Source organism: Leuciscus leuciscus (assembly GCF_965113295.1).
Source record: "Leuciscus leuciscus genome assembly, chromosome: 6".
Lineage (NCBI taxonomy): Eukaryota > Metazoa > Chordata > Actinopteri > Cypriniformes > Leuciscidae > Leuciscus > Leuciscus leuciscus.
Window position 1 is genome coordinate 25,228,814 of NC_138730.1, and position 15,467 is coordinate 25,244,280.

Sequence of the window (15,467 nt, forward strand, 5' to 3'; positions counted from 1 at the left end):
CTGATACACCTGAAGCACGGCCATCGTGTGAAGTGCGGACGCGGCTTGACCGGCGGCGGTGTAGGCGCGACCGATCAAAGCCGAAGTAGTCCTGCAGGCTTTGGAAGGCAGTGAAGGATGAGACTGCCATCCGGTGGAAGGCGGGCAGAGGTGCGTGGCTACCGGTTCCTCGACCGGAGGAATGCAGAGGTAGCCCTTGTCTTTCGCGCCGTCTACTAGAGAGAGCGTCGAAGAGACAGTAGAACGCAGCCTGGCAGAAAATGGCGCCTTCCAGCTCTTAGTGAGGTCCTCGTGGAGCTCCGGAAGAAAGGGGGCAGGCCTCGTGTGAGGCGTCGAGCGGCGGCCTGGCAGAAAGCAACCGTCCAGCCTGCTGGGTGCAGGCTCGTCAGGAAGCGACCAATCGAGGCCGAGGTCCTCCACGGCCTTGGTAAGCAGGCGAAGAAGCTCGGCGTCGAACGTAGACCGCACACCGCTCGATTCCTGAAGAGAAGGGGCGGGGTCCGGAATGGAGCCCGACCAGCCTTCGCAGTCAGAAGCCAGGATAGAGCAGCTGTCCCCTTCTGCGTCATCTCCCCCCGACTCGATATCCACAGCGGGCGGCTGGCCGGCCGTGATAGAGGTGGGGGATGCAGAGAGCGATGCACACGGGGAGAGATCCGGCATGCAAGCGCTCGCGGCAGATGCCTCCGGTGTTCTCTGTGAACGGCGCTTTTTACGGCGCGGCCCAGAAGAGAGAAGCGGAGGGGCGGGATCCACGCTGAAAGATGCTAGGCGAGCCCGCAGGGTCGCCATAGACATCACTTCACATTCCGGGCAGCCGCCCAGGGAAAGCGCGTGGTCCGCGTGTGTCTGTCCCAGGCAGGAAACGCACAGGATGTGGCGGTCCCCGTCGCTGAGATCGGCTCGGCAGGAGCCGCACTTTTTGAAAAGAGGCATTTGCAACAACGCCTCGCTCTTTTAGATGCAAGCGTGTGTAACGTAACACGCGGTAATGAAAAGGATATTCGGCGCCGGATAGCGCAGCAGGAACGGCAGAGGAAGCGGCGAGATGGCCGGCTTGAAGCTCGTCCCACTGAAGGCTCTTCGACGGCGCAGCTTCTCCGGAGAACAGTGAGGTGAGTGTCCACTTCGCTGAAGAGTTGAAAAATCAGAGAACAACCTCACGGGCCTGCTTTTATAGCCTGTAGCCACGCCCATTCTGGCGGGACGTGACGCGCACGGGCGCCCGCACCCTCATTGGTGCTTCGTCACGAGCAGGTCCTGGATAGGTTGCAGCAGTTGCTGCTGAGCAACCAATAGGCGCGCGAGTCGCTCTGCCTAGGTCTGCTTATGCAGCAATGCGTTTTAAACTAATGCAAAAATTAAGGATAATTTTTTGGCTTCAGTATTCTCGAGAAAAGGGTTTTTCCCATAGCGTAAGCTAGCTTACGCAACACGAGAGTACTCTCGTAAGAGAACTACTATTTTAAAACTCACGCACCACGTCACTCAGAGTAGCGGTTTTCCCGCGGCTCGTCAGGCCATAAACAATGGATTGAACTTCCTTATGGACACTAATAATGTCTTATTGATAATCCATGTTGTAGAAAAGTCTATCCCTTTAACTGCACTTTCATGTTTCAACCCTAGAGGGCACATGTCTTTCACTTTACTGACAACCATACAACTTCCCCTTTAAGATCATCGCTTTATACACCACACGCGCTGGATCACGATGAGCATGTAAACTTCAAAGCTGTGTGCGTTCGTGCAGAAAAGTGAGTTTATTTCTCATTTCATGTAGAAACGTGCACGTGAATAATGTTGTTGATATTATTATTATTATTATTATGGTGTATTAATCTTGCGAGTTTGTATATGCACCAGATAACGTTATTTGATCATCTATGTCAGAAAGCTAACGTGCTAGTTCCTCAGACATGTTATAATGTGTTGTCATATTAACATTTAAAATGTCGATCTGTTGCCATTTTACAGTTATTTGACATGCTACACTATTATAATTGTGGAATTGCAATTGTGGAATTGTTGATTGTTAATCTTATGTTCAGTATGAAAATGCATAATATCTGTAGCAATTTGACAATGACTGTAATATTATTTTATGTCTAATTTGTACTACTATCCTTTGTTTCAGACCACACACACACACACATACATGTCATTTATGTGCCCAGCATATTAAAGTTTTGAATGTAACTCTCCGAGCCCTTACTCTCTTACCGGAGTCACCAGTCTTCAAGGACTATCCGAACAATCCAGAGTTCCATCTCTACACATGGTCCTTCGAGCCGGATGATAGCAACCTTGAAGACAACATGCAGTCAGAGCAGGAGGTCGCAGAACCGATTGTGCGTCCTGGTACTCAGCGGGAGAGACATCCACCAGCCTACTTAGATGATTATGACGTTGGGTATCAACCAAGCCAAATTACAGATTCTTGTGCGGATGCCAGTAGTATAATGCCAGTGGCTACCATTCCAGCTGCACAATCAGACCATGTGACTGCGTCTAGTAGACCATCTTCAGCACGTTCATCTGCTTGTTCACATCACAGCCAATCAAGAACAAAGACCAGCAGAAGCTCTGGATCCAGCCGAACAACAGCTTCACAACTGACTGATCTACAGACAGCTATTGTAGAGGAGAAATTGAAGAGCATGGAGCTTGCAGAGATGCAGAGACAGATGGTGGAGGAGAGCAAAGCCGAAGAACAGTGTGAGTTCCTGGATCAACAAGCACGGCATGCGCTATATGAAAAAGAATATTTACTCAGAGAGCAGCAAAGAAGAAGTCGGCAGTTGGATAAAGAGGAACTGATCACCAAGCAGCTTGAAAGACAGCGCCGCATTAAGGAGATGGAGCTGGAGAAAGCACGTCTCAAATATCACTTCTTCGAGAATCAGAGACTGAAAATGCAACAGCTGTTCCACAAACCAGAAGTGAACTTGACCCAGGGCAGGTACAGACTGATATACTCTGTTCACAGAAGGTAGAGGTTGCTCCTCACACACAAAATCAGTTATCTGATAATCCACAGCACTCAACACCTTACATACATCAGAGTAATTCTGTTAACCCTCAGCCCTTAACTTCACACTCTGTTCCTGAGCACACTACACCTATCTCTATATCCAAACCATTACATGCAGAATCTGTAATTGTTGTCCCTTCTCCTATCTATGCTTTAACATCGCCAAGCGTGCCCCCCCCAACAAGTAAAATTGTCTAGATGTTTATCCTCCTACAACAGTGCAGCACTCCTCGTCTTTTGATAGACAAACCTATAGTCTTAGACAGTCAGGTGCCAACCCAACCTTTCTGCCTAGACCATATATGTTGCAGGATTCCACAGGGACCAGCTATGCCCAGCCAGTTACTTTTGCAGGCCCAGTCCAGCCTCAACCTCATCCTCCAAAAGGTCAGTTACATCAACCTGTTCGGCAACTGCAGTTTAACCCACAGCCATTTCCAGTGCCTAGTATTCTGTGTGTACAGCCACAAGCACCAGTCAATATGATGGACATGTTGATTGCTAGCTCATATGGTATACCCAAACCAGCCCTGCCTAAATTTGATAGTGGTAAAGAGTCTGACTTTGCTTTACTCAAAATGGCTCTAGACAGTCTCTTAAGCCTAGTTCACACTACATGATTTTAAGCCCGATTTGCAAATCGTTGAGCTCGCCGACAGGTCAGGGTGTTATCGCGTGCAAATCGCGGGCGATGAACGTTCGCCAATCTGTTAGTATGAAAGAGCCAACAACGCATCAAAGACGCTCGCAGACGCCTCGCAGACGCGTCGCCGAGCCCAGAAAAATATCTAGCATGCTAGATATCCAGAGCTGTCGGCCGACTCAACCTCACTGATGTCATGAGCTACAGCCAATCAGAGCAAGGCATGGGTTGAGGTCACCGGGTAAATACGCGGGTAAATACGCGGTTTTCAAAGAAACACGGAAGAAGACGAGTTGGAAGAAACACGGACAGAAAGATGAGCAACATGTCAAGAAAGCAATGGACCCAGGATTTAGAGCAAAATTTAATCGAACTCTGGCAGGAGCATGAATGCCTTTATGATGTTGGACATGAGATGTACCACAACCGCTCAGAGAAAGAGAAAAGATGGACTGAAATTACAAACGCTCTTAAACAGCCAGGTGAGCAAAATGTTATTTTTACATTATCTAAATGTTATAGGTTGAAATGCAAAACTAAACATTTTTACTGTAATTCTGTTTATTGTGATATATATTATTGTGTAGTAAGAGGATATTCAGTTAAAGTTTAAAGGGATAGTTCACCCAAAAATGAAAATTCTGTCAGTAATTACTCACCCTCATGTTGTTCCAACCGCGTAAGACCTTCGTTCATCTTCGGAACACAAATTAAGATATTTTTGATGAAATCTGAGCCTTGTCTCACTCCTCCATAGGCTGCTAGGTGGCCCAAACTTGCTGGCCCAGAAAAGTTATTAAAGAGATCGTTAATATAGTCCAAGTGACTCCAGTGGCTCAATCTTAAGTATATCAAGCGACGAGAATACTTTTTGTGCGCAAAAACAAACAAAAATAACGACTTTATTCCACTATTCATTTCCTTCTCTCTGGGCCTCGTAGTGTTTTTGCGGTGCGCGCGCGTCTGTGTTATACGTCATCACGCATCACACACATGACCAGCGTCGGCCAATAGTGAGCCTACGTGGTGACGTGCAACACAGACGCTCAGCGCAAAAACACTACGAGGCCCAGAGAGAAGGAAATGAATAGTGGAATAAAGTCGTTATTTTTGTTTGTTTTTGCGCACAGAAAGTATTCTCGTCGCTTGATATACTTAAGATTGAGCCACTGGAGTCACTTGGACTATATTAACGATCTCTTTAATAACTTTTCTGGGCCAGCAAGTTTGGGCCACCTAGCAGCCTATGGAGGAGTGAGACAAGGCTCAGATTTCATCAAAAATATCTTAATTTGTGTTCCGAAGATGAACGAAGGTCTTACACGGTTGGAACAACATGAGGGTGAGTAATTACTGACAGAATTTTCATTTTTGGGTGAACTATCCCTTTAAGTCCAATCTGCCTTTTGTACCAGTCGAGAGATACTTTAAACCAGGGAAGGATTAGTTTGAAACAGACAAAATAAAATAAATGAATTTGTGGGGATGCATAACTGAAAATAATGCATTTTCTTTATTAATTGTAGAGTTTACTGTTGAGGACATTAAGACCAGGGCAATATCCCTGCGAACGCAGTACTGTCGTTTGCAGAAACCCAAACCAAGTGGGAGTGGCAGCAAACCCTTGACTCCACGGCAAAGGTGGCTTCTCAGAGTGATGGATTTCATCAAAACATATATTGTCCACCGGCCATGTGAAACAACAGTAAGTTAAACAGTCAACAGAAGCAAAAAATGTATTTGTAATAGCATGCATTTGTAACACTCATACACCAACATATACATATTAAAACGAACAAGGCCTGTGAGCGGTCTTGACGTGTTTTTGTTTACAAACTATTAAAAGTTTACAATGTATTAAATTGATGAAGAAGGGTATTAAACTAGTCATGCCAAATATCATTACAAAGGTGAAAGGGTTTAGATGTCATTTCTTTTATAATACATTTTATGCAACAAGGTCATATCTGAATGCACTCATTCTGTGCGTCCGTCATAACTCCAGACGAGATTGCTCTGCTGAAATAGCCATGTCCACAAACGTATTACAGATGAGAAATATTGGTTTTCCATCGGATTTTGTATAAAATAATCTACCTAACAATTTACATTATGCAATAATGTGTATTTGAGGACAAAAGCTTATTAATAGTGGCAGATTTGGCATATACACAAACATGCACACTCACTCAGTCACTGACTGAAAAAATCACTGAAAAATACAATACCACACACATACACACGCTGTGTCACACATGCTACAGTAATACTTTTATTCTGCTCTCTTGACTCAAATCTTACACTGTGCTGAACTGGGTAATGTAAGTGCATGTTGTTAATGTAAGTGCATGTTCTTAAAGCAGCTCTTTCTTAATCCTATGACCGTCTTCTCTGTTCCAGCTTGGTGCATCATTCAGTGGGCAGAGTGATGCAGAGGATATGGACCTCTCAGACCTAAGGCCTGATACACCATCTGTGGACAGCTCCCCATGTTCTGCATCCACCCCAATTCCGTCAAATCAAGAAGCCTTTCCATTACCAGAGGAAACTGCTTCAACTGCTTCAAGTGATAGCAGTAAACAACCACGTTTGAGCAACAATCCCCAAAAAAGAAAGCGGGTGTCTGAGGATGCTGTAGAGCTGCAGAAGCTGGATTTGTTGAAACAGATGGTTTCTCAAGTGGACTCACAAACACCTCGGGATACATTAACTTCTTTTGGGAACCAGGTGGCTTTGGAATTGAGGGATATTCAAGACCCAGTTCTGTTATCACGAGTAAAAAGAAGCATAATGATTATGATATACAACGCCCAGGAGAATGACAGAAGCGGGTCATTGTCGTCACCTGGACAACCTACCCCATATCAACCTGTCAATTCAGGTCTACCTACGGCCCAGTCTCATTCCCAGCAGCCTTATTATGCCTCAGGTCATGGGTTTCATAGATCACTTTTGGAGACACAACCCGAACATGCCTATGACTAGACATTTTAATGAACCTTTAAATAATTGTGGATTTTTACTATTTTAAACATTATTGTTCTATTACATTTTATTTTATTATAGTAGTGCACTACTTGCAGTTTAAACTTGTTTGTATAATGTTCCTTTTTTCTTTAATGTAAACATACTTTTTTTTTAATAATAAAAACACAAATTCTAAAACAGGCTGGCTGTCCATTTCTCAAAGCTTTTATATTCTAAGTATATTCAAAGTGAAGTGACCTAATTGACTGTTCAATGCTCAAATTGTTGATGATTGAATTTGTTGTGGAAATAATTCTATTCGGAGAGTTAGGAGGAAGGAGACAAGTCGAAACCTTTGAAAAGTCAAAGTATCAAAAAATGTTTATTTCTTGCAAGAAAATATTACAGAAATTCTTTTTGGCATTCACATACAGAGAGCATCTGATATGTGAAGGCAAAGAGTCAGTTCCTCTGCCAAGCTTATATACCCTTAACACATCCTGAATAGGCTGCATCTGTCTCAAAAGATAATAAAAGTAATAAAAGGAAAAACAACTATTTACAAAGTGCAGACCAATTGTTTTTTATTATGTACACTCTTATGGGGAATGGTGTATATATATTTAACATATGTAAATTTTAGCTTATTGTTAGAACACATATTGCTGTGCACCACAAACACAATCATTGAGAAGCAATGTTAACAACACTACAAATTGATAAAACAATATTCTTTATTAATACAGGACTTTTGAACACACAAGAAAATAAATGTCCTAAACTGACTTTAACCTGCTGTTTGCTGGGATAACTCTACATCAGTTCCTTTTTAAATGCGTTGATCCTGCCAAGGAACACTTCCTGCTGGTGAGACAAAGTAGTCCCGCATCAGATTGCGTTGCATTTTTGCTGTCGCTGTACAATTGCGATGTGAGGTGTTCTCCATCGGTTGGAAAGCACCCATGCCATGATTCCTCCATTGCCCATCAACCATGTTGTGGTCAGCAGTCTCCCAGTCTGCAAAAACTGGAGGGGCATATGCTTCTGACCTGCGCTCGCAGAGGAAGTTGTGGATGCACAGGGAAGCCATTGTTATCTTTACCACCTTGTCTGGCTCCAAGCATATGGTCGACCTGAACACTCTCAACCGGTTGGCAAGAATGCCAAATGCATTCTCTACCACCCTTCGTGCCCTAGACAAACGATAGTTAAAAACCCTCTGACTGTGCTCCATCTGCCTGAAAGGATATGGCTTCATTAGGTCATGCCTTAAGGGATATGCATCATCTCCCACAAACATGTAGGGCATCACTGTGTCAGAATCGGGCAAGGGCTCAGGTGGGGGAAAGCTCAGTCTGCCCTCGTCCATGGCATTGCGCAGGTCAGAGTGAGCAAACAGTCCGGCATCTGAAACTCGACCTTGGGTACCCACACTTGCGTAGATGAATTTGTAGTTCGCATCTACTGCAGCCATCATAAGCACAGAGAACCTCCCCTTGTAGTTGTGGTAAAAACTTCCACTTTTTCTTGGAGGCTGTATGTAAATGTGCTTTCCATCCAGTGCCCCAAGGCAATGTGGAAACTGCCACTTTCTTTCGAAATCCATGGCTATTGTACGCCACTCTCCCTCCGTTGATGGTGTCTAAAATAATACGACACACCAAAAGTCAGTGACTGGAATTATTATATATATATATTCAAGAATACAGTTATATGTAGAACAAAATTGGATAGTCATACTTTTGTGAGTCAAACTCCTTCTCACTTAATCCATATAAATATGTATATAAAGATAAACTAGAGATTAAACATACAAGTATGTGTAGACATCAAAATATAATTACTTATGCTTTTCGGGAGTATATCCCTGTTTGTAATCATAGGTTTTACTAAAATACTTTTAGGAAAAAGGAAAGTCAACTGTATATTGCTGATGTCCACAATGTTGATGTTCTGGGTGTTCTTTTTTAAATGAAGTTGTAGAGTGTATATCTTTACATTTTGTAATGACTCCCTACCTTCAAGAAATCCTCCTTCATAACCTGGTACAGAGCTGTACAGGTTTCCATCACTATTTGTGAGATGGTGCTTGTCCCCATCCTGTACTGGAACCTGAGGGACTTGAACGTTTCACCTGCATGACACCAAAAAGTTCAGAAACATACCCAGACAGACAAAAACGTTATCACTATATTCAGTTCATATTAGTTTAAAATGAAATCACACAAACCTGTTGCCAAGAACCGCAGGGTCAAAGACAGACGCTCTCTGGGTGGTATTGCACGTCTCATCTTGGTGTCCTGCTTTGTTATAAGATGTTGGACTTTATCCAGCAAAAAATCAAACTCCTCTGCCGTCATTCGCAGCAACTCCCTGAAGCCTGACCTATCATTATTCTATTACAATGATAAATAAATCAAGAAACACAGCTTTTTAGCACAGTACACAACATATTGATATTTTAACATTTTAAATGCGGCCGTCAGCCAAACATAAGCATGCAGCTACATCTCCGATATAAACATGCTGTACTCACCTCCAACTCTCTCTGTAACACAGACAATCCCTGCTGTTCACGTATGCGGATCCACTCTTTCACCCATACTCTCTTGTTTTTTCTTTTTTGGCGTTTTTTCTCAGAGCAAATCATCGCGCACACAATTCGCATAACTAGTTTCTGTCTGTCGTCCATATTCGCGCGTTGTGTTCTTCTTCGTCTTCTTCGCTGGGTATTGGCGCGCGTGCTGTTTCGCGTCATTTCCGGTTCGTTTTATCGCGTGATTTTTCGTGACAAAACGTGGTTTGTAGACAAGATAGAATAGTTGGGTGACAGAGTTGTTGTCAACTCGTGTAGTGCGTTACCTCCTGTTGCGGATCAATCACGTTGTGTCGTGTGGTGTGAACAGCTCAACAACTTGAACACTCCTGATTTCACAGAGAGCAAGTCATGTAGTGTGAACCGCACAGTTCAGCCCGACGTTTCAAAATCACGTAGTGTGAACTAGGCTTTAGGTGGCCATGCTCATCTCACAGAGCAGTTTAAGTACCAACTGCTTCTAGACAGATTAAAACTGCCAAGTGCCTACAAATTAGTGCAAGCTTACATGCATGACCCTACTCCATACACGACAGCGTTGCAAGCCTTCCAAGACAAATATGGGCAAGCCCGCCAACTTGTACAGAGTGAACTTGGTGCTATATTGAACTCTCCACCTGTCAGAGTAGGGGATGCTGAAGCATTTGATAACTTTGCACTGTCAGTACATTCTCTTGTGGGCATGCTTCGTTCCTTAGAGGGTAAGAATGGCTACGAACTGAAATGTGGCTCACATGTAGACAGAATTTTAGCCAAACTGCCTGCCAGCTATCATGATGGGTTTGTAGAGCATTGTTTAAATCGTGGTATACTTATCACAGGGACAGTCAAAACATACACTCTGCTGGATCTATCAGCATGGCTTCAGCTAAAATCACAGGCGAAGCGTATCTCCAGCAGAGCTGTGGACATGTTTCAAGAGCAGATGAAGCCTCAGAAGAAAGGGATGAGAAGTCAGTCAGCCATCATCTTCTGTGTACTACAATACCAGTAGTAGTCCAGATAAATTACCACTTACCTCTCAGATACACCGTACATTCCCGCTAAAGCTTAAAGACAAGCCTAAACCTTATTGCCCATTTTGTGACACACGTGAACACTATCTCAGCCTGTGTTCAAAATTCAAGTCACTAACAACTACCCAAATCGCAGAGTGGCTTAAAGACAAAAGCTGTTGGCGCTGCGGACGCAATCACAAACCTGAGGCTTGTACCCTCAAGAAGCCCTGTAAAATATGTCAAAAGCAGCATCTCACTGTGCTACATGATGTAACCTTACAGGAGCCCAACCAGGTCCTCATGGTTAGTACTCCTCCAGACACCATTTATCTTGACCATCCCAACCGACCTCAACAGGTCATGTTAAAGGTAGTCAAAGTAATTCTGCATAATGCTGGACACTCACTAGAGGCATATGCTTTGTTGGATGATGGTTCTGAGCGGACTATTCTCCTTTCTTCCGCTGCACTATGTCTCAAGCTACAGAAAGAACCAGAAACACTCTCACTGAGAACTGTACGGCATGAGGTTGTTCACCTGAAAGGGGCATCCGTTTCTTTCGAAATTTCGAAAACAACTCTAGACGGAGATACAATATCCATCATGCATTCACTGCTGATGAACTGGGTCTTTCCGAGCATAGCTACCCAGTTAAAGTACTGATGAAGAAGTACAGGCACCTACAGGGGCTGCCAATCCCAGCAATTGACAAAGTGAAGCCTGTACTGCTGATTGGTTCCGACTTTCCGCATTTGCTCATCCCTACCCAGCCTGTTCGGGTTGGCCCTTCTGGGGGACCTGTAGCAATATGTACTTCCCTGGGTTGGACACTTCAAGGTCCTGCCAGCTTGGTCAGTCTTCCTTTTGAAGAGCAGCACTGTTTCTTTACTTCAGTGAGGTCGAACCACTTTGATCTCCAAACGCATGTGGAGAAACTGTGGCAAATTGATACTTTGCCTTATATTAGTGAGAAAGCAGCCACCAGATCCAAGCTTGACCAGCAAGCACTTGAAATGCTTGAGCAGCGCACTGTAAGGATGAATGTAGATGGCATAATGAGATATGCTACACCACTTCTCAGACGGAAGGACAGTCCGTGTCTAAAAGCGCCCAAATCTGCTTGTCTTTCACTACTTTGAAGTACAGAACGACGGATCGCCAACGACATCAATCAAACCATGACCTATTGTCAAGAGGTCCAAAAGCTTGAAATTGCTGGCTATGTGAAGAGATTGACACCTGAGGTTGTAGATTCCTCTACTGAGTCATGGTACCTCCCTCATCACTTAGTCCATCACAACAACAAAGCAAGGCTTGTTTTCAATTGCTCATATCAATACAGGGGCCAAGCGCTAAATGATCACCTTCTTCCGGGTCCAATCTTGGGTCCGTCCTTGCTTGGTGTCCTCCTTCGGTTCAGTGAGCACGCGGTGGCTATCAGTGGAGACATTAAAGCAATGTTCCACCAGATCCGACTTCTGCCAGAAGACAGCTCATTGTTACGCTTCATCTGGAGAGACATGAAGAGGGACGAAGAACCAAGTGTCTTTGAGTGGCAGGTTCTTCCATTTGAGACCACCTGCAGTCCTTGTTGTGCCACATATGCACTCCAAAGGCTACGAAGATGTTCAAAGGTCTATAGAGCAAGCATTCTATGTTGACAACTGTTTGCAGAGTCTTGACTCCCCGGAGAAGGCCCGTAACCTCATCGACAGGATGCGCAGTCTTTTGTCTTCTGGTGGTTTTGAAATCCGCCAGTGGGCCAGCAATGTACCTGCTGTAATAGAACACCTCCCAGTTGAAGCCAGAGCAGCCAGCACTGAACTGTGGCTTTCTGAGCGTAGTTCAGACCCACAAGAGCCAGCTTTAGGTCTGCGTTGGAATTGTCTCACTGACCAACTTGGATATAAACATCGCCAAGTTGACTACTCCGAACCCACACTACGAAATGTGTACAAGGTACTGGCCACACAATATGACCCACTTGGATATCTTATACCCTTCACCACCAAAGCGAAAATGCTAATTCAAGATCTCTGGAAACTCAAGATTGGTTGGGATGACCTCATCCACCCTGAAAGCCTGTTAGTACAATGGCAAGCCTGGGAGGCTGAACTGGCCAATTTGCACACTGTGGAAATACCCAGAGCGTACATCCCATCATATGCTGACACAGAAGGCACCCAGATAACCATCCATATTTTTTGTGATGCTTCCGAACGGGCTTACGGGTCTGTCGCTTACCTCAACACTCAAGATCAACAGAAACAGATCCATGTAGCCTTTGTGATGGCAAGGTCCAGAGTGGCTCCTCGCAAGCAGACCTCAATTCCCCGCTTAGAGCTTTGTGCAGCTCTCACAGGAGCACAGCTGGCGAAGTTGCTCAGTAAAGAGCTTTCTGTTCCTTCGGATGATATAATTCTGTAGACCGATTCAACAACAGTCCTAAATTGGCTAAGATCAGACTCTTGCCGCTACAAAGTCTTTGTCGGGACACGCATCGCTGAAATTCAGGATGTGACTTTGATGTCAAATTGGAGTTTTGTCAATACCGCGGATAACCCAGCGGATGACCTAACTAGAGGTAAGACTTTGCTAGAGTTGAGCAAACCTCAGCGCTGGAGTCAAGGACCAAGGTTCCTTCACCAACATCCCAGCACCTGGCCATCTCTGCCAAAATGAACAGCTCCTGATGACAGTGATGAGCTAAAGAAACAATCATTCTGTGGTAATTCATGTCTTGCCAAGCCTCAACCTGACATCTCCAGTAGTAGGAGTTGGAATGAACTGTTGAAAGCAACTCACCAGTCCCTTCACGGGGCGGCTGCTATCATGACTGCCGCAGATGCCATATCAATGAATTACACCTGTTAAGACAAGCTCAGAGTGACAGCTTCCCAGGAGAAGTGGATGCGCTGATCAAAGGAAAAGCCATATCCGCCCAGAGTCGTCTTGCTTCACTTTCCCCTGAGTATGATCAAACGCTTGGTTTAATCCGAGTTGGGGGACGACTCCGTCGAGCTGACAGCCTAGATCCAGACACTATGCATCCGATAATACTAGACCCTAAACATCAGATTACAATGCTCCTAATCAAAGAATATGACAACCAGCTTCTGCATCCAGGTCCAGAGAGGGTCTTGGGCGGGATCAGACGCAAGTACTGGATCCTACAGGGCAGAGAATCAATCAAGAAGCACCAGTACAACTGTGAGAAGTGTCAAAAATGGAGAGCAAGTCCTGTAATTCCGAAGATGGCAGACTTGCCCCCATCTCGACTTCGGCTATACAAACCACCTTTCTGGTCCACTGGGGTAGACTGCTTCGGACCGTTCACAATTAAACTGGGTAGACGCACTGAGAAACGCTGGGGCATTATATTCAAATGTATGACAACGAGTTGCATACATCTTGATCTCTCAGAGAGCATGGACACGGATGCTTTTCTGATGGCATTAAGACGATTTGTGTCACGTCGTGGTAAGCCATTTGAGATACTGGCAGATAGAGGTACTAACTTCCGAGGAGGAGCCACTGAACTCCAAGAGGCCTTTGCTTCGTTAGAGGTTCCACTTAAAGAACATCTAGCACGCCAGGAAATCGCTTTCCAGTTTAACCCTCCAAATGCGCCACACTTTGGAGGGACCTGGGAGCGAGAGATACGATCAGTTAAAACTGCTCTCCAGGTAGTCTTGGGCAATCGAACAGTAACTGAAGCAGTCTTGCGTACAGTTCTAGTGGAAGTCGAGGGAATTATTAACTCTAAGCCAGTCTCATCAGATGTTGCCGATCTGGACCCAGTCACACCAAATCTATTGCTAATGGGCCGTCGTGATGCATCACTCCCACAAGCAATCTACTCTTCTAGTGATCTGTTAGGGAGACGACGATGGTGACAGCCAAATTCTAGCTGATCATTTTGGGTTAACTTCATTAGGCATTATTTACCAAGCCTACAGCCCCGGTAAATATGGCAGAAGGACAATGCCAATCTAAGTAAAGGTCAGATCATCATGATAGTTGATCCGCAATTGCCCCGAGCCTTGTGGCCTATAGGCAGAGTGACTAAAACCTATGCAGGAGCGGATAATCGCGTACGCACAGCAAAAGTGCAAGTGAAAGGGCGAACTTATCTCCGACCTGTTGCCCGTTTAGTAAAGCTGCCATCATGGGAAGATGAGGAAGGAAATAGTAACGGACATTGAGACTTTCCTAACTAATAACAAATTTAGATACTAAATTTGGGGGCGGCAATGTAGAAAAGTCTATCCCTTTAACTGCACTTTCATGTTTCAACACTAGAGGGCACATGTCTTTCACTTTACTGACAACCATACAACTTCCCCTTTAAGATCATGTGCTTTATACACCACACGCGCTGGATCACGATGAGCATGTAAACTTCAAAGCTGTGTGCGTTCGTGCAGAAAAGTGAGTTTATTTCTCATTTCATGTAGAAACGTGCACGTGAATAATGTTGTTGATATTATTATTATTATTATTATTATGGTGTATTAATCTTGCGAGTTTGTATATGCACCAGATAACGTTATTTGATAATCTATGTCAGAAAGCTAACGTGCTAGTTCCTCAGACATGTTATAATGTGTTGTCATATTAACATTTAAAATGTCGATCTGTTGCCATTTTACAGTTATTTGACATGCTACACTATTATAATTGTGGAATTGCTTGTAAATTGTTGATTGTTTATCTTATGTTCAGTATGAAAATGCATAATATCTGTAGCAATTTGACAATGACTGTAATATTATTTTATGTCTAATTTGTACTACTATCCTTTGTTTCAGACCACACACACATACATGTCATTTATGTGCCCAGCATATTAAAGTTTTGAATGTAACTCTCCGAGCCCTTACTCTTGTTGTATTACATATTTATTAAATGTTTAATTTAGTTTTCCCACTGCAATAGTATATAAACTGATAAAGTTTATAGACTGATTTATTGAGTCTCCTGCAAGAGTCTCCTTTCCTGCCAGACCTGTTTTCTCTATTGTGTTTTAAATGAGTCAGATCACTTGATTCTCACCTTTCGGAGCCCAGACGTTGAATCGTTAGGTTGATTGACTTTCACCTTTTGTCTTTAATGGCTCTGGGATGGCTCTTGGAATTGGAGTTCCTGGCCAGTATCAGCATGTGAATAGTTATGCTGATTCAATGGGACTGGTAGTGCTCTCAGAGTAGGGTGTGTTCCCACTTCATT

The 15,467-nt window shown here is 44.2% G+C and overlaps 1 protein-coding gene and 1 long non-coding RNA gene across 2 annotated transcripts; one reads left to right on the forward strand and one right to left on the reverse strand.

The window, feature by feature from the left end:
* The first annotated feature begins 1,712 nt into the window (after positions 1–1,712).
* LOC309500802 lies at positions 1,713–7,004 on the forward strand. The gene is made up of 3 exons (XR_014206694.1): positions 1,713–1,757; positions 2,138–5,382; positions 6,078–7,004. It is a non-coding gene; the product is annotated as an uncharacterized lncRNA (long non-coding RNA).
* Positions 6,998–10,800, reverse strand: LOC309500799 (uncharacterized protein). Its single transcript, XM_082172535.1, has 4 exons — positions 9,181–10,800; positions 8,875–9,040; positions 8,663–8,778; positions 6,998–8,286 (listed from the first exon to the last, which is right to left on the reverse strand). The coding sequence occupies exons 1-4, from the start codon at positions 9,400–9,402 to the stop codon at positions 7,474–7,476; spliced, it is 1,317 nt and encodes a 438-aa protein (XP_082028661.1). The 5' UTR covers positions 9,403–10,800; the 3' UTR covers positions 6,998–7,473.
* Between the last annotated feature and the right edge of the window lie 4,667 nt (positions 10,801–15,467).